Here is a 24,828-nt window from a genome sequence, read left to right on the forward strand (position 1 = left end):
ACGCAACGCCCCCCCCCCCCCCCCTCCTCGCCCGCGTCAAGACGCCGCGCAGTCCCAGCAGTTCCGCCGCCAGACACCACCGCCGCCACCACCGACGTCATACCGCCCGCCAACCGGCCAGCGATACACGCTGAGGAAGACCGACGTTTGGCGCGCCTCCGACCATTGTCCACTCTGCTACCACTGCGGAGAAGCCGGCCAAACCTACCGCCGCTGCCAGTATAGACAGATGGGACTGCGCGGGTTCGCCATTGATGCGCCGCGTCGACAGCAGGGTGAACGACCACGTGACATCGCCGACAGGGGCGTAGCCAAGGCCGGGTTGGGGGGGTTCAACCCCCCCCTAAATTTTTCAATTTTGCTTGCGTATATATACGCGCGCACATACAAACGCACGCACGAACATACAAGAAGTATGGTTGAACCCCCCCCCCCCCCCGAAAAAAATTTCTGGCTACGCCCCTGATCGCCGACTTTCTGACAGGCAAGGTGTGTGACCGGGCTAGTTGGTATTCCATATTGACGTGAACAGCGCGTGAAAACACAAGGACGAAGAAAGGACGAGGACAGCGCTAGTCCTCGTCCTTTCTTCGTCCTTGTGTTTTCACGCGCTGTTCACGTCAAAATTTCTGACAGGAGCGCAGTGGACCCCCGAGGTAGAGCACTGCACGGGCTCGGGCCTACCCGAAAACCCGGGCCCGGCCCGGCCCGTGGGCCGGGCCGGGCCGGGTAAAGTAGCTCTTACGGCGGGCCTGGGCCGGGCTCGGGCCTGAAGCTCCGGGCTTAGGGCCGGGCCCGGGTTTGAGGTCGCGGGCTCAGGTCGGGCCGGGCTTAGACTTTGCTGGGTTCTTAAATGAACACTATAGTGAAGCACTGAATCGGTTTAGACTGATAAAGTGACGTCTAAGAACTCGAATGTCATATATTTCACCATGACATGTTTATTATCAGACGAGAAAATCAAGGTCAACATTCCATTTTTTAAATTTCGCGCCGAAATCTCCGAGCCTGACGCCACGGATTTCAAAGTGTATTTGTCGTATTTGGGGACATTGGCTCTATAAATTTCCTGAAACTTGGTACGTTAAGTCTGTGGCCCCCTCAGAAGTCAACGTACTTCATTTTTAGTGATTAGGAACTACGTAGGACCCATTAGACGCCGTCAGAATCTAAGATGTCACGGTGTCTGCTGCGCGAAATTAAAGCGGGCGTCGCCACCCGCATTTACCATTTTGCGCGTTATCTCACTTACCAAGTCTTGTCCCGGTGAGCGTGGTGATTTAGGAATTGCTAAAGAGTAATTTACTGATAACAGAGAAATTGTTTTTCTTTCTTGTGCCCCTTCATGTTTGTTCCACATACGTTGTGCATACGTAGTACATATATGTTTCACATTTTCTCTCGAAAAAAAAAAATGCTTTCTTTATGTGGGGCAAGCTGTTTAGAGAAATTTTATTACAAACAAGTACTGAACTTCTTTTGCTACTTGCATATGGGGCTACTCGATTTATCTTAAACAGGCGAGCTCAAAGTAGATATACCAGGCCCTTATATAGTTAACATGTCGTTATTCTGTGCTTTATTTGCATTCGTTATGATTTTATATCCCAAATGTTATTCTGTAATCGCAGAAATAAATGTAATATAATAAATATATACCTGTAACTTATCGCAAAAGCGATCATAGAGCTCCAAAGCGAGGAAACGTTTTTGAAGTTTCCAGCCCTCCACTAAAACGAAAGGGCTGCACGGAGTCTCGTTACGTAGAATTCATATACAGAGACATTCTTTTTCCGTGGCTTCGTCACGGCCCCGAGTGGTCATGTGACGCGAGATGGACGTGCAGAGCCTGCTTGGTGTGCCCAATTTGTTAAAATTTGAACTTTCGCCTTTTTTCGCTATATCAGGTGTCTCAAACCCACCTCAGCTAACGGGCCGCATTCACGAAAATTTACTCCGGCTGGGGCCAGGACAGTAACGCAGCTAAAAGCGCGGGGGAGGGGGGGGGGGCTGTAGAGGGGCTAGGTCGTACCAAATGTCAGCCAACGTTGCCATTTAAAAGAAGAGCTTTCCCATATGTCACATATGGGTCGTTTTCTGAAGGGTACTTGGCGGCAGGATTCCAACAACATATCGATACCTATCTTCAACATGACTAAAATCAGGACGCCGATTTTGAAATATAGAGTTTTAACGCGATAGCGTTAAAGAGCTCGTATCGCAGAAATTCCGCCGTCGGCGTCGGCGTCGGCACCGTTGGTTGTGAGCGAAAAATCATCATCTTGTACGTGACCGAAAAATCGAAAAAGCTGCAAATAAAATAAATAATAACAATGTTGGGTCCGAGTGAGAATCGAACCCAGGCCGTCTGCGTGGCAAGCACGTGTTCTACCATACAGCCACGCCTCTGCTTGGAGCTGCACTGAAAGTAACTTTCATGCTTCCCAAAAATACGCGTCCTGTATACAGGCGTCACAGTACGAGATGTAATATCGCAGTAATATTGCGTGGTACAAGCGTACATTACCTTCGGGCGTCACACCATGTCAATATCATAACGATTTGGTGGTTTAAAGACAGCCACCCATTACAGAAGGCACACACATTAGTGCGCGTATTCCCTTAAGACCACGTAGTGGGTGCATCGCAAATTGAAAAAGTTTCTCGCGCATAATTGCCCCTGGTTTAAAGCATGCTACCCATTACATAAGGCACACACCTTAGTGCGCGCATTTTGTTCAACACTCGTAGTGTTCGAAGTGCGCACTATAGGACAGGATATCGCTATCGCGTTCAACTCTTAAAGGCGAAGTTTAAGCGTTCCCCAATCTTTTGTTTCACGGTTAAGTATCAACACATGGTGGCCGCAGGGGATGCCTCACGACAAAAAAGGTTTACACCTGTCATGCCTGTGTAGCTTAAGCACATACTTATAAAGAAAATGAAAAAGTGGGACGAAGACAGTCGTGTGGGCCGCGGGCCTTTAGGGAGAGGCCCACGGGCCGCGTGTTTGGGTCCCCTGCTCTATACAGATATAGTGTGAAAACTACATGACACTGCCACAACACCGTTGGAATGTGCAGGAATAGCATAGGTTCAAACAGTGAGTCAAAATATATTCGCTTGACGAAATATCAGGCTTGAAAAAAGACAATTACGAATTCCGTGCCGGGTGATGTCCCTTTACCTCGAACCATAGGCATCCCATGAGTAAGCGTCGAGAAGCTTATTCGCGCCTTTATTACCAAACTGTAACGAACACCAAAAATAAATCGAGATCGTTTCGTCCACCTCCTGCCAGTTCTACCCGCGTAGTGCAGTGGTCACCTTCTACCAGTACAACATCGTTAGGATGGCATAGAGTATTATGATACGGAAGAAAAGACGAGCGCGGTGCAAGCCATGCATAACATACATTGCTGAAAACTGCAAGCAGAAGCCCCCAAAGAGGAGTTTTATAGGTGATACTGAAGAGTGCAGGTGCGTATCCAGAAGTTTTTTTCGGGGGGGGGGGGGGGGGGTTCAACTATACTTTATGTACGTTCGTGCATGCGTTTGTATGGGTGCGTGTATATATACGCAAGCAAAATTGAAAATGTTCGGGGTGTTTCAACCTCCCCCCAACCCCCCCTCCCTTGGCTACGCACCTGGAAGAGTGTCACGACGTTCGGGAACGATATATAGAAATGAAGGGATAAGCTGCACAGCTCTCATTCATTCTGCAGATGTCCACAAAGACATCCTAAATTTGGTCCAGTGGTGGAAGTTAAGAACAACGACTGCCGACGCCTTCACATTTCGCAAGGTAGATGTGCACCCCTGCGGCTAGCGCATACAGCGCGAGAAACTTTAGCGCGACAGGATATGTGATACAACTGTGGATGGCGTGGTTAAAGCCGGAATCTCTAGATAACTTGATTTTTTTCACGATAACACGGGAAGAAATAAACTATAAAATATGCCCCAAAATACTTATGGACTCTATATAGTAGCCTTGTGATATATGAAATATATATGATATATGAAAAGAATGCTACCACAAATATTTTTTCGTCCATTCGGCTGCCTATACGTATTTCTAAAAGTACACGTGGTGCACACGGTTTCTTCTTTTTATCTAGATTAGTGTACATACAGCAAGGTAATAAACTTGGCTTTCTTCCTCCATCTTGCTGTGGCTAGGTACTACCATGCCGAAGACATGTGTTACATTTCCAGAAGTGCATGATTGGCTTTGTCGTTAGAGCTTGTTTTAAATTTCAGTAAAGAGTGCAATGAGGCGTTGTGTTCTCTGTATCCTCTATTTTTATTGCAATTCCTATCGAAACTGAACTCATGCTGCAAATCACTTTCTTTACTACAATATCTGCTACAAAACGCTCTTGATGATCGCTATTGCATTAGCAAAAAAAAAAAGAAAAAAGTTATAGTATACCATTGCCGAACAAACGTTCATTGTACCCAGTATGCCCACTCAACTCTTTCTACCGTGAGCCCATTTTTACACGAAATTACCGTAGGTCAAAGTAGAATTGTTAGCGAAATATTCGCCAACAAAGAGTAGATATTTGCTACTTCAAACACTTTCCCTGTAGATTCTATGTTCTGGCAACACCACCTATACTATTGGCTCTCGGGCCTCTGTCGGGCCTGATCTGCCGTCGGGCCGGGCCGGGCCGGGTAGGCGAAATTTTTTCTCGGGTTCGGGCCGGGCTCGGGCCGCGTATTGAATCACCGGGCCGGGCTCGGGCGGGTAAACTTGAACGAGGTCCGGGCCCGGGCCGGGCCCGGGCCGAAAATCATGGCCCGTGCAGTGCTCTACCCCGAGGACCTTCCCGATCGCGATCGCCAGGCCGCTACGCCTCTTCCCGACGCCGACGATCACTGGCCCAACCCGGGGCGGTCACCTAGCCCGCATCCGGAAAACTAAGGGCAGCAACCGAAGAGGTGCGCTTGCTGTAGGACGAAATGCCGAATATCCTCCGCCGCCGACGACGACGCCAGATGAAACCTTCAGAACACGACGATAACCAGACAGAGCCCTGACGACGATACATCGCGGACCGAAGTAGACCTCACGACGCAACGCGGAAGCAGCGGAAGAAACCGACGTAGGCTTGACCCGACGCCACGACCTAACTGCAGCGTAAGACGACGAACTAGCGACCTCGACGTTCTTATCGACGGCCACAGCGTCACAGCCCTCGTCGACACCGGAGCCGACTATTCTGTCATCAGTGGACCGTTCGCCACGAGGCTGAAGGAAGTTAGGACAGCCTGGGAAGGCCCCGAAATCCGGACAGCTGGAGGTCACCTCGTAACCCCGGAGGGAATCTGCACAGCGAGACTTACCATTAACAACCGGATTTATCCTGCGAGCTTCATGGTGCTGCAGCCTTGCTCGAGAGATGTCATCCTTGGTATGGACTTCTTAGGCCTTCATGGTGCCGTCATCGACCTAAAGTCCAAGTCGATAACACTATCCACGGAAAAGGCACTACCGCCGCACACTCCGCCAAAAAAGCACGCCTTGAATGTGCTCGAAGAGCAGGTCACCATTCCGCCTCGCTCCGGCGTCATCATTTCCGTCGGCACTCAGAAATCAGCAGACCTGGAAGGCATCGTTGAAGCCGACCAGCACCACTTGATTAGCCGCAAATTTTGCGTCGCAAGAGGATTAGCCGAGTTGCGGGCAGGGAAAGCAACAGTTATGCTCACGAACTTCAGCAACGAATACAAGCACGTGAGCAAAGTCACGACGGTCGCCTACATCGAAGAAATCGTAGAAGCCAGCAATGCTTTCGGCCTCACCGATTCTCCCCAGCCTACTCCGACGAATAAAGCTCCGTAACCAGCTTTCGACGTCAATCCCAGCCTTCCGAAGCACAAACAAGAACAGCTCAAAACCCTGCTCGTGCAATACAAGGACTGCTTTTCGTCGTCATCAAGAATTCGGGAGACCCCCGTGGCAAAACATCGCATCATAACAGAGGAAAGTGCCAGACCACTCCATGAGAGCCCGTACAGAGTTTCGACGAGAGAAGGCGAGGCCATGAAGAAACAGGTCGACGAAATGCTACGCGACGACATCATCCAGCCGTCGAAGAGTCCGTGGGCATCCCCCGTGGTGCTAGTGAAGAAGCAGGATGGGACTCTAAGTTTTTGCGTCGATTATTGTCGCCTGAACAAAGTCACGAAGAAGGACGTGTATCCCCTTCCCCGGATAGACGACACCCTGGATCGATTACACAACGCAAAGTACTTTTCGTCGATGGACCTCAAGACCGGTTACTGGCAAATAGAAGTCGACGAGAGAAACCGAGAAAAGACTGCCTTTATAACACCAGACGGCCTGTTCGAGTTCAAGGTCATGCCCTTTTGTCTGTGCTCGGCACCTGCGAATTTACAACGCGTTATGGATACAGTACTGGCCGGCTTGAAGTGGCAGACGTGCCTCGTGTACTTGGACGAGGTCGCTGTGTTTTCCTCAAACTTCGACGAACATCTTCGGTGCCTTGAAGCTGTACTTCAAGCAATCAAGACCTCGGGACTCACCTTCAAACCTGAAAAGTGCCGCTTCGCGTACGATGTGCTCTTGTTCTTAGGTCACGTGATCAGCAAAAATGGTGTTCGCCCGGACCCGCGGAAAACAGCTGCCATCGCTGCCTTCCCACCGTCCACCGACAAGAAGGCCATACGCCCTTTTCTCAGCCTGTGCGCCTATTACAGACGTTTCGTTAGGAATTTTCACGGATTGCCGAGCCACTGACGCAACTCACGAAGGCCGACGTCGAATTCAGGTGGCAAACGTCGCAAGTTCAAGCATTTCACGAATTAAAACGACGTCTGCAGACGCCTCCAATACTTGCGCATTTCGACGAATACGCCAATACGGAAATCCACACCGACGCAAGCAGCGTAGGACTCTGTTCGCCGCTATCAGTGTATTGCTGTAGTTTGATTTTCAGCTATCCGGCCACAAGTTCGGCCAAATAAACAGTTTCATCTCGGACGTGCTGACTGCTGTCTTCGTCAACGTCACGACCACGTGACAATATTGTGCGTAGCCGCACGGCAATTGAAGCGGGTCCTACTGCCATGCGGCGTTCTATCAGCTTGTTACACGAACTCTGTATGCCTGGCGTCCACAAACGCAGTGACAGCTCAGCTTACAAAACTTTGGTCGCTCACAGTGAAACAGTAGTCACAAGAACAAGGTTAAACCCTGACCTTTCTCGAATAAAGCCGATTAATTTAAAAACTCTTGCGAATTTAGAGGACTATTCAAAATAGTGCAGGCATACAACTCTACAGGTGACTTGAGTAGAACGCCATTGTTCTGTGCGCACTTAAGGCTCCCTTTTCACAGAAGTTAACACATAGATATTTTAGATGCGAAGCAGCTTTTGCGCTGGGCTTTGTCCGTAGTTCCACTGGCAGCTGTCCGCTTACTAAAACCTACCATATTGAGCGCGCGCTCACGCCAAGGAGAAGTCTTCTTCGTCTTCTTCTTCGACCGCCTTGATGATGATACGTGTAGAGCACTTTAGGGGCCCGGGATGCCATATGCTGTCCTAGCTTGGCGTAACGCAGGGAAAACCACGTGTGCTGGCACGCGCTAGCGCGTTCGGGCCTGTGTAAGGGGCTGGGTAAGACGCTGTGGCCTCTCCCCCTTACACTCTCTCAGCAATCACGTGATGGCGTCGGGGAACGAGATTCTGCAGACGCGCGTTGAATCCGCGTTGCGTGCTCCAACAATAGTTCGGGACGAGTAACAGCAACAGCAACTACAGTGAATTCATGGTGTGCTCCACTTGCAAGGAAGCGTTAACATCGGGCAAGGTGCCCGTGATGAACGGAAATTTAAGTCGACCCATGCGCTCCTTCGCATCCTCACATAGTTCCCTTTAGTGGGAGATGGTGTTTTTTACGAAATGCTAAAGTAATCCCAATATATTAAATCGATTTTTAAGGCAATGCGTTTTCTAGCCTGAACCCACTTCATCGATATGTTTTGTCCACATATGTGACGCTGGGATACAGTAGGTTAGGGATGATGTTTGTAGCTTAATTTGTCAGCAAGTTAGAAAAGACACGTTGCAGTAAACAGACCGGTAAAGAAAGTACAGAAATCTAGGTAATGTATGAGGTGCAAAAGGACAGCTAAGAAATCGCTTGTGCTAACAATAAAATTCTAGTTTTAAAAGCACTTCGAATATAGATGCAGGAAGGAAAACACACGGCATGCTAAGGTATCTTCTGTTAGGTAAACTGTTAGACATAGCATCGCTACCGTTGTTGCTATAGTTTTTAGAATCTAATGTGCCTAAATATAAGTCATACTTATACCCACCAGTTCCTTTAAAGTGCTGATGTATAAAAGCCACCAGACGCAAATCGACCCCATTTTTGCATTCTTAAGACCTCGTAACGAAGCACCACGCAAGAGAAACTTCAACAGCAACAGTATAGCGGCATAAAAATTTGCGAGATACACGCCGCATGTATTGAAGTGCGCGGCACACGACAGTGGCTAAGAGCGAGTGTCATGGCACTGACACAGCTAAGAAAAATAAATGTGAGAAAATAAACGGTCACTTGGGTGTAGATGTTCGCCTGCTTGTACTTGTCGAGGCGGCGCGAGCGCCAACGCGTGACTTGAGAGCTTGAGAGTGGAGCTTGAGAAGCGGAGTTTTACATGCATGATTAAACCAAGAGTTGCCGAAGCTGCCTAATTTATGATGTCGCCACCTTCACAGAATGCTTTCCCACATCGAGAACAGAAGAGGTCACTGCTGGCGCCAAGCGTATATGATCATTCGACAACGCGTGTGGCCTTAACGCTATTGCAGTACAAAGCCTTTAGGCGGTCATGGTCGTACAGTTTGAAACCGTGTGCTATTCTGGAGAGTCATTCATGACAGCGCTAGAAAGTGACAGAATCAGTGCGGCGCTGTTCAGCATAAACGGTTCGACTTGCTCTAGCTGTTCGATAACGCGGTGCGTGTGGCTCATGTCTGGGTAGTATTTTGTGCCAGTTAGTTACACGTTAACAAACAGAACAATGCTAAAAACGTTTTTGTTCCGTAAATGGTGTTTTTTTTATGTTGCTGTTGTTGCCTATCTGAGGAAGCTACTGGCATAGGCAGGTGACGCTGCCCGGACTGCTTTACGCGCCTCAATGTAATCGTGTCTACTTCTATGAGAACCGCGATGTAGCAGGGTAGGCATTTATTCAGGAAGAAGTGATTGATGTGTTCAAGAGGTGTGTCCACCTCTCTTCTGATGCCTCAAGTTGAAAGCGCCATCTTGAATTCAGAAGCACTGCACACAGTATTACGAAAACAGAAAACGGGCCGTGATTGAAAGCGTCAACGAAACGAAAAACAGCGCGAAGCACAAGACAGAGGAAGAGATGGACCACACGCTGTCTTACAGCGCCTGGTACGTATCTTTCACTGTCCTGTGTTTCGCGCTGCTTCTCGTTTAGTTGACCATGTACCAACCGGCCCAAATAAGCACTCTATTGAAAGCGTCATAGTGACGAAGGTTCGCTTAAGCGCCAGATGCGGAAGCATCGGCACACCTGAAGTGTCTGTGGGAGCTTGGCGTGCGTGCTCTGGCTGGTTAAATATCGTGAAGCAAGCGTGCGAAGCTTCAAGCTCCTATCGAGATCGTCCCTGTCTGTTAAACGCACCGCGCCACCATAAGTTGCAGACAAACGCGTTGGAAAGGCAGTTCGAGCTCTCACAACCAGTGTTGTATGCGTGACCGAAAAAAAGTAACTAAATACGTTACTCGTTACACTAAAGAAAAAGGAACGCTTTACCGCCCTACGTTACCCATATAAAAAGTTAACGCGTTACCGTTAGGGAAAAAAAGTAACGGACGTTACTTCTGCCGTTACTCCATAGTCAGAAATCTTAATCAGTAGATCTCCGCAGCAGGAACGTACAATAGCAACTTTTAAAGCTCGTATTTATACTTCAAGTAAAAGTTTAACCGAAACAACAATTTTACTCGAAGCACTGATTTAATTTTGACGAGAATAATTTGCACAAATGCGCTGTACCTTAGCAGTACTGCCTAAAGTTGCCTGTATGTTAATGTGACGGCTTCTGACTCTGAGGCACATGGGGAAGTCATTTTTTCGCAGTGGGGCAACAAAATAAAAGTGATCGATTTCATCGTCAACGTTCTCCGCAAAGAAAACATCACTGAGCGAATTTGCAGTAATTGCGACGGCGCGCTTTTGCTTACAAAATAAATGCGCGGATTTTTTAGCAAGAAAGAAATGTTTAATGGCATAAATCTAGGAAAAAGTACTTGCGCGCATGGACATTCCTTTTTTTTTTTTCAATTTAACTTGTATTATTACCACGAATATGGCGTTTGTGTATGTGAAGGTGTTCAGCGTTAGCCTCGCTCGCATGAATTCAATAACCAGAAACGTAGTCGCAGTTTCAAACAGCAAGAAGCAAAACTAATTTTGAATACTGAATTTATGAACCGTGCTAGAGTATTGCAGGAACAACTTCCTAATGTTACTAAGTGCTAATGTAAGCAACAGCTGCATTTCAAAGCTGTCATCGTAGAGCTTGACTCGCTTCTTAGCGAATACGTCCGCACCTATGCTACATAGGAGCTCGACGGATGCGCTCGTGTAATCACTGTCAGGAAGAGCTGGTGAACGCGCGGCAAGTTTTCCTTGAGCCCGCTCAACGCAATGTCACGCGGCACCAACGGTACTGAGACAGTCTCACATCTTCACACGGCGATGATGTTGAGAAGGCATTTCCGAAGAAGTCATCCTCCGTTGTGTTGGAGCTCACACCGAGCATTGATGTCCATAAGCCTAGAAAACCTCGAGAACTCACTTTTTACGGTTACGAGGACTGCATTTCGCTTCCCTTCATCGGCAATCAACGACAACTTGAAACTCTATAGCCAATCAACGACAATTCGAACTTGACAGCAAGGTAGCCGAAACTATAGGAGATCTGCGTAATAAATTTCGCCAGTTTGTTCCCCATTGCAATTTCTCCCGCGCGAAAAAGGACCCCATGCGGGGTCGCTTTGTCAACGCTTGGCGGGCCGACAGCAGTCTGCCGCAGCCACAAAATAACTGAAGCAAAGTGCCAGTACGGATGAAGAGAGAGAGAGAGAGACAAAATAACGTCGGGGTGAGCTCTGAGAAAGGCGTTCCTACAAGATGAAATAATTTTGTGTAAGACTGCGAGGATAATAGAAATGAAAAGTAACGAGTAACGTGAGACCTCACGTTACCGAAAAATGGTAACGAAAGTACGTTGCCCGTTACAGTTCCGAAATAGTAACGACTACGTTATTAAGTTACTGAAAAAAGTAACGCGTTACCGGTAACGCCGTTACTTGTAACGCGCTACCGCCAACACTGCTCACAACGTACGTGCTCATAAAGGCTCGAAATTGGCGAGAGAAGCATGAAATATAGATTATCATTCGTACACGAGGTCGAGGTTAACGCCTTCGATGTGCAAGCTGCGTTCGACTGCTTTTCTAGGACGAACTTGGGTGGCCTCGATAGAGCCCGAAAGAGGACGCTTAATTCAGTGCATTTACCTTAACGGCCTCTCGCTGAACCTTTTACATAACGAGGGGGTCTACAATATTGCACATGGTTTACACATTAGTCATATTATTGTTTGAAGTTTGAAGCCTATTTTTCGTTCTTTCTGATACAGAAAGAGGAGTAAGAGCTAAAGGCCATATTGCGTGAGAGAGGCTCTTACTCCTATGCGCATTCGGCATGCATGTACACGTTTTCGAAGCGAGTACAAACGATGGAGCAACCAGAGAAATCAAAAACGCATGTGCATAATTATCACTGCAAATAAAGCAATACAGGTAGACATCATACATGAAAACACCTGATGATATTTCGTGAAAAACAAACATATCATACAAACACTTCAAGAACATACACATATACGCATTAAATTGCGAACTTTCAAATTTTAACTCAAACAAAAAAAACATGTATGCGGTGATTAATTACATGATTAGTGATAATTTGATGATATTGAAACAAGGATGACCAGGTGGCAGTGTCAGCAAGACGGCCGTTGCAGTGTTTGGCAAGGGCTGACTTTTGGCCGTGTTGGTACGACGTATCTGAAGTGTTTAGCGCAGAATTTCGTGTTTAGCGCTAACTTTCAACAAATGATTTATTTGAATCCGGATCACACATCTTTATACACTTGAGAAAAATCACGCATGCGCAGGTACAGTACCGTCGAGGAGCACTAGTTCCTTGTTAGTCGGCGATAGTGACGGGGTGCTAACACAATATTCGCCAAGCCTATGAATAGTTGCCGATTCGATTATTAAACGAGTAGTTTCGTCATGGTGCGTCATTTCGTCATTTATCAAAAAGCGGAACGCTTTTTGATAAATCTTGTTTACCAGATTCCCTTATCGTGTGGTAAGCATTATGTAGGACAGACGGGGCGTTGTCTTAATGACAGGCTCAGGGAGCACTGCAACAATGTCGGGAAAGGCAGTGATGGCTGGTTAGCCACACACTGCAGCGCGTGTGTTTGCGTTCCGCTTTTTGATAAATGTTTCGTTGTCCGTTGGCACCTTGACGAAACTACTCGTTTAATAATCGAATCGGCAACTGTTCATAGGCTTGGCGAAGACTGTGTTAACACCCCGTCACTATCGCTGACTAACAAGGAACTGGTGTTCCTCGACGGTACTGTACCTGCGCATGCGTGATTTTTCTCAAGTGTATAAAGATGTGTGATCCGGATTCAAATAAATCATTTGTTGAAAGTTAGCGCCTCTGTACGTGTTCTCCCTTCTTGTCCCGTCTTGCTAATTCTGCGCTAAACACTTCAAATAAGTGTTTGGCAGTTCGTGGGCTGAACGAGGCCGAGAATTAAGTAGTTCGGGCACGTCGGCGTGCGGCTTCCTCGGATGACTGGCACAGTGAGAAACGCAATCCGCGGGTACGACGTATGCTGCTTGATTAAGGGTGCTGTAAATGAACTTGTGAAAGCGTACAAGACTGGAAGTACGTCAGAGATTGCAGAAAACCATATTCTGTCTAAAGTGCTGAAATGCTGACGTGATAGGAGCATTTGAAGTGAATGAATCTGGTAGCGCGATTCTGAACAGCTTCAGATTAGTCGACAAGATATGACTGATGTGGGTTGTATATGGCAGATGCATATTGAAGTTTTGCTCTCAGAAGTGACGGATAGGCAAGTAATTTTACATTTCGTGAGGCCTGTGCTTCACGAACGGCTAGACAATGTACGTCTCAAAGCGGCTTACGACACGTTCTATCAGCCTCTTTTATGTAAAGAAAATGTACTTCTCCTCGCAAGGCGTTGCAGATGTTCAAAGACGCTCACCTCGAAACTATCACCGCCTTGTCAAAGTACTTGTCTCGTCACTGTTCAAGGTCCCTTGGCCGCTCCGGAGAAGATGTACTACTACGGCTGCGTACTCCGCCTCCGAACTTTCAAGCCTGCTGTCATATTTTGCTATGGATGCTATAGAAAAGGACACATGAAGGCATCTTGCCCTAAGACACTGTCGGATGCTGACATGGACGCAACAGCCGGCTTCAATTTTCGCTGTGGACTTTGCAAGTGCAATGACCACGACATTACATCACCTCAATGCCCGACTAAACGAAACGCCACTCGAGAGCTTCGACATAAGCGTCAACAATCAAGTCATTTAGGCGGCGCCAGCGTTCTGCATTTGAATAATAGTTTCGAAATCTTGGCGGACTTAGAACCGGACGACTCTCGCATCACCGAGGCTACGTCTTTCACCGAAAAGAAAAGTTAGAGTGCCGCGGTCAAAGAGCCGCGCAAGAAGCTCTCCCCGACAAACTCTGCCCTTCCTACTTCGCAAATGGAAACACCAGATGACCTTGTATCACTGGATACGAGATTGGCCCGACTCCAACAGGAGATAGATCACCTTCGGCGCCGTCGAGAACTTCTGGCAAAACGAGCGGCATCGTAGTCCACACCGCAGCATGACACAAACGTCCAGCCTATCCAACAGCCTCGGTCTTCATCGGCGGACCTGACACCCATGGAACTTCTACAATTCGTGGCTAAGCAGCTGATGTCACTGTCGCAAGTTCTGGCTTCAAATCTTCCTCAATAATGTCGTCGCAACACTCCCGGCCACAAAACGTCCTGCAATGGAACTGTCGTGGCCTACCAGGCAAGTTAAGTGAACTTCGCAAAAGGGTTCACCTCGGACGTCATGCTTGTTGGGCAGTACTCCTACAAGAACCAAATGCCCAGTTAAGTATCCCGTCATTCACTTTATACGCTAATCCCAATATGCCAGATCGACGTTGCGTCTCTAGTAATGTCCTTCCAGGTAAAGCCACAATATATGTGCTCACAAGGCTGCCTCAAAGGGGCATCGATCTGTCAAAATGGTGCTCGCAATCACAGGAAGTCGTCGCGGTTAAAGTCCGCCTTCAGAAAACTGACGTAATTCTGGTATCGTTTTATGCCAAGCCGCACACTGGCTCATCTACCCGATTAAGATTGGGACGGATTCACTTCCTTCGAACTCAGCACTCAGGGTGCCCTATATTAGTCGGTGGCGATTTTAATGCTCCGCACGTGGCATGGGGGTATCCCACATCATCAGCTCGTGGGAACCATGTCTGGGACACATTTTTGGATGCACACTTCCAGCTGCTGAACGATGTTACAATCCCAACTCGCCGTGCTGACCAACCGCACGCTTCATCGTACTCGCCCGATTTGTCATGGTGCTTAGGATCCGGCGCAATTGGATGGCAACGTGAACCGGACTGCTGGGGAAGTGACCATTACCCCATCTTTTTCGAATTTCCAACCCACGGGCACTCCCGACTTCGCCGCTGTTGTCGAGTTGTGCACTGGGACGCCTTTCGAGAGGCAGCAGTCATACCGCAGGACCCGTCGCCGCAAGATCTTCAAGATTTTCTTCGAAAGGCACTCGATTCGGCAACTAAAACGTCCTGGGTAGATGAAAGCTGCCCGGCCCCAGACTTGCAGCTGTTGCGCCTTTGGGCGGCCCGGCGCCGGGCTGAACTTGCTGCGGTGCGCGATCCTACGTCGATAGAAGCAAAAATTCAAATGCGGAGTATCGCGGCACAAGCTCGTCGGCATGAGCGAAGACTGGACAAAGGACGATGGCTAGATTGGTGCGCGTCTCTCGGACCCTCGTCACGCACAGCCTCTGTCTGGCGTACGTTTCGTGCAATGGAGAAGGGCCAACGTCAGCCCGACCCAACGGCTTCGGTGCTTCTAGCCACTGCGGATACCCCATTGAATGCTGCACAACAAATCGCCCGGACGTTGTTCCCACACTATGATGTACTTCCTTCCCCTCTAAATGACCATGTGACCCTGCCTTCGACGATAGGCCAAAAACCTAATCCAGAGGCAGTTACTGGAATCCAAGCACCATTCACAATGGCCGAGTTGATAGCAGCTATCGACGCGTCTAAGCCACGGACGGCTCCTGGACCGGACGGGTTACCTTACGAGTTGTTCAAAAACCTAAATGAGACATCCTTGGCCTCGCTTCTGGATAACATCAATCACGTGTGGGCTGAAGGCGATATACCTGCTTCTTGGACGCACGCGGAAATCATACCGATACCGAAGCCAGGAAAAGACCCTACTAATATACGCAACCTGCGCCCTATCGCCTTAACAGCGACTGTCTGCAAATGAACGGAGAAAATGCTCTCTACGCGATTAACCTGGTAGCTTGAACAATTCAAATGGTACCATCCTGCACAAATTGGATTTCGCACGCACTTGGGCACAGAAGATGGACTTGGAGCACTTACTGGCATGGTCTTGGCAGGCAATAGGACACGCCGGGTGCGAACAATATTAGCCATAGATGTGAACAAGACGTATGATGAAGTTAGCCACAGTGGCTCTTCATTCGTTGCGTGGGACTACCCGAGCGCGTGTGCACCTTCGTACACAGGTTCTTGACTCAACGAACGTTTGCTATTCGTGTGGCGGGAAACACAACCGGCACCTTTAACTCAAAACGGGGAGTGCCACAGGGATCAGTACTTGCACCATTGCTCTTTAACCTGGCAATGCTACCCCTCGGATGGGCTCTGGCAGCGATCTCGGACGTGTATTACATGATATACGCCGACGATATCACAGTGTGGAGTGTTCACAACGACCTTCAATGACAGGAATCGGCCTTACAAGAAGCTCTTAACACAGCCGACGAGTGGTGCAGATGCATAGGATTGACCCTCTCAACTTACAAAATTCTCTACATGTCGGTTGCCAACAGCTGGGGCCGGCGACACCTTGTAACCACGCCTATTCAGCTGATATTATCTGGACTTCCTCTTACGCCAGCTCCCCAGCTACGCATATTAGGCGTTGTAATTACGGCAAATGGATCTGCAAAAGCTTGGATTCGCGAAATGAAGCAACAAGCGCACCAGGTGCTCCACCTGATACGATGAATTAGCTCCAAGGCTGGAGGTGCCCGCACGAAGATAGCCCGTTTACTTGTTCGAGCAGTGCTGCAGCCTCACCCTATTTATTCGGCTCAATTTCAGCACCTTACAGTGAGAGATTGGGCCAGTTTAGAATGCATCAACAGAGAAGCGATGCGCGTCGTTACCGGGCTTCCACGATGCACACCTATTCCGATACTTCACGAAGAGGCGCAACTAAACACCATCGACGAGTTGATTTATCAACGCCGGCAAGCAAGGAAACTCAAGCCGTCATTTCTACCACCTGCTGCTGACTTAGCGGCATATATGGGCAATCCAGTGTCTGTCTCGCCACCTTCAACAGTAAGCCTTCCACCGTGGGATCACCGGCAACTAACGGATAACAAACCTATCGGCTGCCTCCGAAATCCAGTCCCTCGTCCAACGTCTACCTTCCGGCGCCACATTGAAGAAGCAGATGCCGCACTCCCGACGGGATCACTGGTGGCCTATACTGATGCGAGTTGCACGGACACGCAGGTGGTTACGTCAATCGTGGTGTCGGGGCACCAAAACCTGTGTGTCAATCGATTGTACCTCCTGAGAGCTCCGGTTCAATCGGTCAGTGCTGAACTTCTGGCAATACGAGACGCAACAGAGTTGGCGAGCGCGGCTTCCGCATCGTCGTCATCCTTTACTACGATACGCACAGACTCTACATCAGCCATAAAGGAGCTCCGCAAGGTATATAACGCGCACACGTTCGCAGGCGATATACAGCGTATAACTGCACAGATGCCTGGCCAGATAAGGATACAGTGGATACCATGGGACACCATTTCTGCTCACATACAAGCTGACGCCGCCACCCACAGTGAGCTGCCACGTACTCTAGAAGCGCCTTTCCCGAGTGATCCCCGGGGTGAGTTCCTCCACCGCAAGGAGATTTTCCGCCGCCGCACACGAGATTTATTTCCACCGTGTGGTTCAAACCTCCAAGGCGGTCTTACCCGCCAGGAGGAGGTGGTGTTGCGGAGACTTCGTGTGGGGGCGGCACTTACTCCTTCGGTCACATATGCCTGGCCACAACATCTGCATGGACCATTTGGGGATACTTGCCCATTCTGTACCACTGAAGCGTCCGCGGTTACAATCAAGCGCCTGTTGTGGACATGCCCTGGCCTGAATCAGATACGGCGGCGCTACCTGAGGACAGTGGGCCTTCATCCGACAAGACCACCGGATTATGATTTGTGGCTCCATGGGCCCCACCATAGAGCATTGTTGATGTATATAGCGGAAGCCGGCCTCTACCTGTATGTTTAACTATGTATGCCGTTGGGCAAACTCTCGAAATAAAAAAAATTGTGGAAGACACAAAAGCATTGGGTTTACGGCTCCGCAACCCCGGATGCTGTGTCAGATGAATGCAAGGCCCATAGAGTGAAAGCCTCACTTAGGCTAGTCTGCGAACAATTGACGGGAACGAGCTCACATTCGCTGTTTCAGAAAGCGGTGACTTGACAGGGAAGATGTCGTGCACGACCCTTTTATTTTTCAAGAGCTAGTCAGCCAAAGTAAGCTGAAACCTGTAGGCTAACAGTGCGACAGACACGGTCGAAAGGCAAAGAAAACGGACGCAACGCGGCGCTGATTATCGACTATCGAGGATAACTAAGAAACTCGAGAAAAATGAAGGACTGCGCAGTGAGGGCTTAAGTAGAAATGATCGGCTTAACATAAAGTGATGGGAAGAAGGCAGAATGAGTTAGAGAACAAACAAGCGTAGCCGGTATTCTGATGGCGAAGGAAATGGAACTGGCCGCAGGTGGCATTGAGAAAATGAAAACGAAATGAAAAAGTTAGCAGTGAGTGACGTTGAGTGAGGAAGCTAAAAAGTCCGCAGGCATCAAACGAAAAGCAGATCATTGGAGTAGTGTTTCGTCCGGCAGCGGGCACCAAAGGGGCCGACAGTGATCATGACCATGACCTTTAAGGACAGAAAATTGTGTATTGTAGACAGTATTGCTTGCTTGCGTAACAAAAAGCTCAGAGAATAATCATTTTCAGGTATCGCACGCTCATTTAGCGCCCTTAGCCTAGCGAAATGTCCACTAGGTTGTCGCATGACGCGTTCTGTTTTGTGTCATTTCAGGAAGTCAAGAGGCTGGAACATGACTAGTGTGGCGAAACTCGGCGCCGAAGCCCATGAAAGCGGGAAGCCGAGAGCCAACGGAAAGATGGCCCATGACCACAGCGGTGAGTCAGGTTAAGCAACGTGCTTTGCGCTTGGTAAATCAACAGCCTCTAATACGCGCACGAAGCAGAAATATAGATACCTATTACCAATTGAAATACTTGGACATGCGGTGTTTTTTGTTCGCTTAACATGGACTTCGAAACGTCGTCTCTTTTTAATGTTTGTGTATTTTACCTTGGTCAGCGTTTTTGTTATAATGCGCCATGTTTGTCCCCGACCAGACGGGATTCCGTCGGACTCTTGACTACAGAAATCTTCGCCAGGCGTAGGGCCACTCCTTCATCCAGAAAATTCGGCGCTATGTCGCGTTCTCCTGCACGGTGGCCTCCTTCAAGTGTCGAAGTTCAAGCTGGCTTGCAAAGCTCAAGGTATGATCCCTCGTTCTCTTCGCTTAAACAGACTTGTCCCTACAAAGTTTGGCATCAGCGTTGTTTCGAAGGCGGAACGACAGTTATTGCAAGCAAGAATTTTAGATTGCAAAAACCGGACACGGAGCTTGGAAAATGATGCCTTTTTTTTGCACGGCGCCGCATTGAATTCGAGTGCCCGGAGGAATTCGCGAGCATACAGCTATATGCAAATTTCTACGCCATACTTCAGAGCCGCAGTTGCCATCAATTGCACGAAAAGAAACTGGCCAACTTACAACAGCGGCATGCGAAGGGTGCGCGTGCGCCAAGAAAATGCACTGTGCATAACCTTTCTTTTTACCAGCCACACGTCGCCGAGACTGCGGTTCTAAATCTAGGGATCAATTTCAACACAGGCCCTGAAACGGACCGTAAGAAGATAATGTGCGCCGTCGAGAACGCTGTGAGCCTCGCAGAACCTTCTTGTAGAGACGAAGCCCGTACACGTGCAGTGTCTGTGCTCTCTTCACTTCGTCATATGCAGCCTTCCCCTCCGACCTCAGCAGAACTTCAGGCAGTGAAGTCCCTGCGTAACGATACAGAAATTGTAATTCTTCCTGCGGACAAAGGCGACGCCAATGTTTTGCTCGACACGAATGACTACGTGAATAAGGTTATCTCCCTCCTCGAGGATGCTACCTTCCACTAAGTAGGGACCCAACAGCCAAGCTTCAAAGGGGCCTCCAGGAGCCGCTCGCAGACGTCTTTCGCTCCGTGCCGCCTCAACACAAGTCCTCTACATTATTCTCTTCTTTGCAACAATAGATCTGCGCCAGCTTTGTATGGACTGCCTAAAATTCACAAGACACGTGTCCCAATCCGCCCTATTGTTGATTTTACAAGGTCGCCTCTCAACAAGCTTTCGGCTTACTTACACATGGTACTCTCGCCGCTCGCTGGAAAAAGTAAAAGGCACTTAGGGTGGCGGTCTCACTCCAGTGTAGTTTCGTTCTGAGCCACCAGAAAGCGCCACCAAGTCATTTTGAAAAAAAGGAGGAAAATGCGCTCTCCGCATGTCGCCGCATGCGACGGCGAAGAGCCTGATCCTGCTGCAACCGCTGCAACTACTCCATTCTTTTAAGGTGCGCCGCTGCTTCCACAATCTGCTTTGAAACGTTTCAAATGTGCGTGACGCCCTCCCCCCCCCTTCCCTCTGCTCCCCAACAAACAAACAAAAAGAGCTTCCCAGAGAGCCTTTGTACACCTGTGCAACTGCCCAGAAAAGAGGTGCCTCCTCTCTCTCCTGGGAACGTATGACCAGAGTCGTCCGTATAACTACAAGAGAGCGGTTAGGCGCTGAGCCACGCTGCCGCAAGGGTTACTGGAAATAATGGTTCAGTTTCTGAACGGACTGTTTCTCTCCCTCTCTAAAGAAGAGTAGAAGACCATTCGTTCGTGACGAAGTTCCTTTGTCACCACACTACGACGGAGTTACTTTGTCGGCGCTTTCGGGAAACGCTGCCGTGGAAATATGCCTGCCGTAGGTGGAAATCGAACCCACGTCCACGAGCCAAGCAGTGCGACCCCTAACCCACCAAGGTGTACCGTAGATGGCGGGTTGGAGCCAGCGTATCCTTCAAAATTTCCACTTGTAGCCTAATATAGCAATTTGATAGTAGAACAAGCGCGATTGAACGTGATGGGTTACTTTCACGACACTTGCCGCGCCGTTGTTTTTCCTGGTCCGAATGCTGACGACGCATAAATGAAGGGAAGCCCGCAGAAAAGACAATGAAGCAATCTACATCTGATTGACGTGGAGGTCTACAGAGTAATTGTGTTTAATTAAATAAATATGCAGCAAGTACAAAACAATGTTCTTGTCATTTTTTTAGGTGTGCTTCGCCTCGTATTTGTGCTGTTTTAACGGTGGATTCATGCCAACTAGCCCAGCTAACCACACTTCTGGAAAACCATACGTTTGACCGCAGAAAAAAAAGACAAAAAAAAACAATTAGGTGATATTTACAGCATACTTCGCCCACGCACGTGTGCTCACTTCGCTCGTATCGCACGTGTACTGTCCGTTCGTCTGCCTTCTTTTGTCTGTCGCCGCACACCCCTCGCTTTTTCGTGGTTGCTCGAGAGGGGCCTCAAATGCAGCAGGCTGACCCGAAGGTCGCGGGATCGAATCCCGGCCGCGGCGGCTGCATTTTCGGTGGAGGCGAAAATGTCTGAGGCCCGTGTACTTAGATTTAGGTGCACGTTAAGAACCCCAGGTGGTCGAAATTGCCGGAGCCCTCCACTACGGCGTCTCTCATAATCATATCGTGGTTTTGGGACGTTAAACCCCAGATATTATTATTATTATTATTATTATTATCAGATGCAGCAGCCACCACAAACACACGCACACCCAGAAACGGCACGTCCCGATAATTCAGCCTTTCTTTTCGCCTGAAGACATTCACTCCATCTGTAGAGGATATTTTCAACCGAGTGAAGGGTCAACTTATTTCTGAGCTGTTGCACGGGAGTACAAAAGCTGAGATCACAGTCTCGGCAGTGCATTTTGTGGGGGGGGGTCACGCGTATTAAAAACAGTCCAGGTGAGATCGCGGCGCGAAGGAGCCTTCATTGACAACGTTACTGCGCATATGCGAGCAAGCTTGTTTTCCACAGGAAAGCCTCAACCACAAACTACCAGACGAAAAATTTTTTCCCATTTCCCACTAAACCCTGTCTTTTTTTTCTTTCGTTTTCCCCTTTCTCTCAGTGAAAGCAAAAACTTGCAACGAGGCGTGACAGTCCTGAAGTACGTTTTGAGAAGCCATGGGGCTGATCCGGCACCTTCGTATGAATGTGGAGGGGTGAACACGCTTACATCGAGAAAAGCAGTCATGCAAGGAGAAGTTTTACAGGTGTCTGCAAAGTGGGCGCCAGGGACAATACCCTCTACGAGGGAGTTGCTTCGTCGGCGCTTTCAGGAAACAGGAGACAGCATGAACGAATGCATGCGCAGCGCGCCGTTGACTACACAACGAGCACGTAGCAATGGGCATTTCTGAGAACGCGGCCTCCGCTCCCATCGTAGTGTGATGACGTCAAGAGTCCTCTGCTCGTCTAGAGGGTGTTGGCCAGGGGTCGCCTACTATTTCGCATAGTGTCAATGGGCCTTTTTCAGTAGTCACTATTTGGATGGATGGATGGATGGATGGATGGATGGATGGATGGATGGATGCTATGAGCGGCCCCTTTATAACGGGGCGGTGACATGTCTGCCACCAGGCTCGAAGAAAAAAAAAGAAGAAACACCTCCCTTGTTTCATGTTCGCCTAATACCTTATCTCCATTGATTAAATCTATGTTATTATACCAAAAAAATATAAATTCACGGTCCATCTCTCTGCCTCTTAAGGCAGAATGACCTTTTTTTCCCCCATTATTTATTTTTGTACTTTATCTCTACTTTTCTGCCACCAATACTCTAACCGTCTCTTACCTATTTCTATTGCGGACGTGCTCAGCTTTCCATTGTTGTCCCTAAAACCCAAGGCTTCCTGTAGACTAGTGCCCACACGTATACCTGGGTGAATATCGCCACATTCAATCAGCACATGTTCCATCGTTTCCTTAGTTCCCCCGCAGCATGTACATTGTTCTTCTTCGTTACTGAATCTCGCTTTATAACTACGCGTTCTAAGGCAGCCCGACCTTGCTTCAAACAGTAAAGCGCTTCCCCTTGAATTATCATGAAACGTTTCCCTCCTTATTCCATGTTTTCCCTTTCGGTAGCTACTCAGAGCCGGCTTCTTTTCCATCGCTGTCATCCAATAAGTCCTCTCCGCCTCTCTGACCTTCCGCTTAATGCTCCTTTTTGCCATATCGCCCGCACTGCTAGCCGTATATTTACAGGTGAGCCTCCTAGTTCGTTTTCTCCACTGCGTGTCAACGCTTTTTCTATACAAATACCTGAAAACCTTCTGTGCCCATCTACGAGGGTGGCGATGCGGGCTTGTTGGTTGGTCATACTTGAATGAGTTGAGCGCATACGAGGACACGGACAGAAGGAAGAGACGTACACACACTGGCGCTACTAACAACAATGGTTTATTTCATTCTCCTGCCGATTCATATACCAGTTTTGAGCACGACAGTCACGTGAACACTCTTTCATAAAAAAAAAAACAACAATTTGATAACAACCAGGGAATTCACCTCACGAGAAGATAAACAGGGTGCACAGGCAATGACAAGCAAATTTAATGATTCATGCGCAGAAAGTGTAATTCTTTAGCACTCAGGGACATTGAGGGATTGCTAACACAAGCGTCTCCAAGATAATCGATTTGTTCGGCTTCAATGATCAGCCTAGTAATTTCGGACCGGTTCCTGCTGACGACAACGGTTCCCTGAAAGTTCGGTTTGCACGCACAAGCATAGCAGTGTTGCGCCAGGAAGCCGTCAGGTGGGAAGTTGCCCACTTTATTACAGTGCTCTCCAAGCCGGACATTTAGGCAGCGGCCAGTCTGCCCAATGTAAGCACGGCCACAAGACAGAGGAATGCGGTATACAACGTTAGTCACACACTGCACAAAAGGTTTTCTGTGCTTAATGGAGCATTCAGACTGAGATGTCTTATCTGGATTAGTTTTCTTGCACAACTTACTGAGTTTAAACGGGGCGGAAGAGACAACACGGGTGTTAACTCTGGCGGCTATTTTTTTGAGATTGTGCGATACTTGATGGATATACGGAACGACTGCCACGTTTATATTTTCAGGCGAGGGGCGATCATTGGTGATGGCATTACAGTGCATACCTTTACATTCTTTAAGCAAACACTCGGCTACTGCAACTATGAGGTAGGTCGGGTACCCTGCTGTTTGTAAACGTGAAGCTTGCTTCCTAAAGCTCTCGTCAAGCATGAGCACACAGGACTTAGTGAGGGCATTTTTGAGACACATTTTTACGATGCCCCTTTTAACGAGCTTAGAGTGACTCGAGTTAAACGCCAATAACGACTTATTTGCCCTGGGCTCGTAACACCAGCAAATTAGATCATCTGCAAGGGTGAGCGATACGTCAAGAAATCTGATGACACCATCTGCAGGCTGCTCAACTGTCACAACCAAGGGACAAAGACAGTTACGTATCAATGATACAAGGTCATTACACTGATCATTGAAATGATTAGTCCATCTACTCTTCTTCATTTTCCTCAGCCTCTCTTCGAATCTCATTTTGCTCTGAGCTTCCCTCACTTCAAAGCCTGTCCATCCCATATCTTCCTTTACAGCCTCATTTGCCGTCTTCGCGTGAGCGCCCAACGCGAGGCGGCCCACCGTACTTTGATTTACATCCATTCCTGATTGTACCTCTGACTTCATGCACACCTCTGAGTTCCCAAATGTAAGCCCCGGGACCATCACACCCTTCCACAGTCCTCGAAGCACCTCGTACCTATTGTATCCCCATAAAGCTCTGTGCTTCATAATTGCAGCACTCCTCTTTCCCTTTGCTACCGTTGCTTTCTCTTGTACCTCCATATATCTATCCCCCTCATTTACCCATACTCCGAGGGACTTGTACTCGCTTACCCTCGGTATTTTTTGGCCCTGTATTATGACCGCATGGTCTTCGTGACCATTGAATACCATCAATCCACATTTTGTCGCACTAAATCGTAGTCCTAGAGCCTCACATTCCCTTCCGCATATATC

The 24,828-nt window shown here is 48.5% G+C and overlaps 1 protein-coding gene across 2 annotated transcripts in view; it reads left to right on the forward strand.

The window, feature by feature from the left end:
* Positions 1-24,828, forward strand: part of LOC119403989 (receptor-type tyrosine-protein phosphatase mu) — a 963,694-nt gene that overhangs the window by 270,890 nt on the left and 667,976 nt on the right. For both annotated transcript variants that reach the window (XM_049419317.1, XM_049419318.1), the window contains exon 2: positions 18,651-18,754. In XM_049419317.1, the coding sequence (XP_049275274.1) occupies positions 18,670-18,754 (85 nt within the window). In that variant the 5' untranslated portion in view covers positions 18,651-18,669. The remainder of the gene's footprint in view (positions 1-18,650; positions 18,755-24,828) is intronic.

Source organism: Rhipicephalus sanguineus, chromosome 9 (genome assembly GCF_013339695.2).
Source record: "Rhipicephalus sanguineus isolate Rsan-2018 chromosome 9, BIME_Rsan_1.4, whole genome shotgun sequence".
Classification (NCBI taxonomy): domain Eukaryota; kingdom Metazoa; phylum Arthropoda; class Arachnida; order Ixodida; family Ixodidae; genus Rhipicephalus; species Rhipicephalus sanguineus.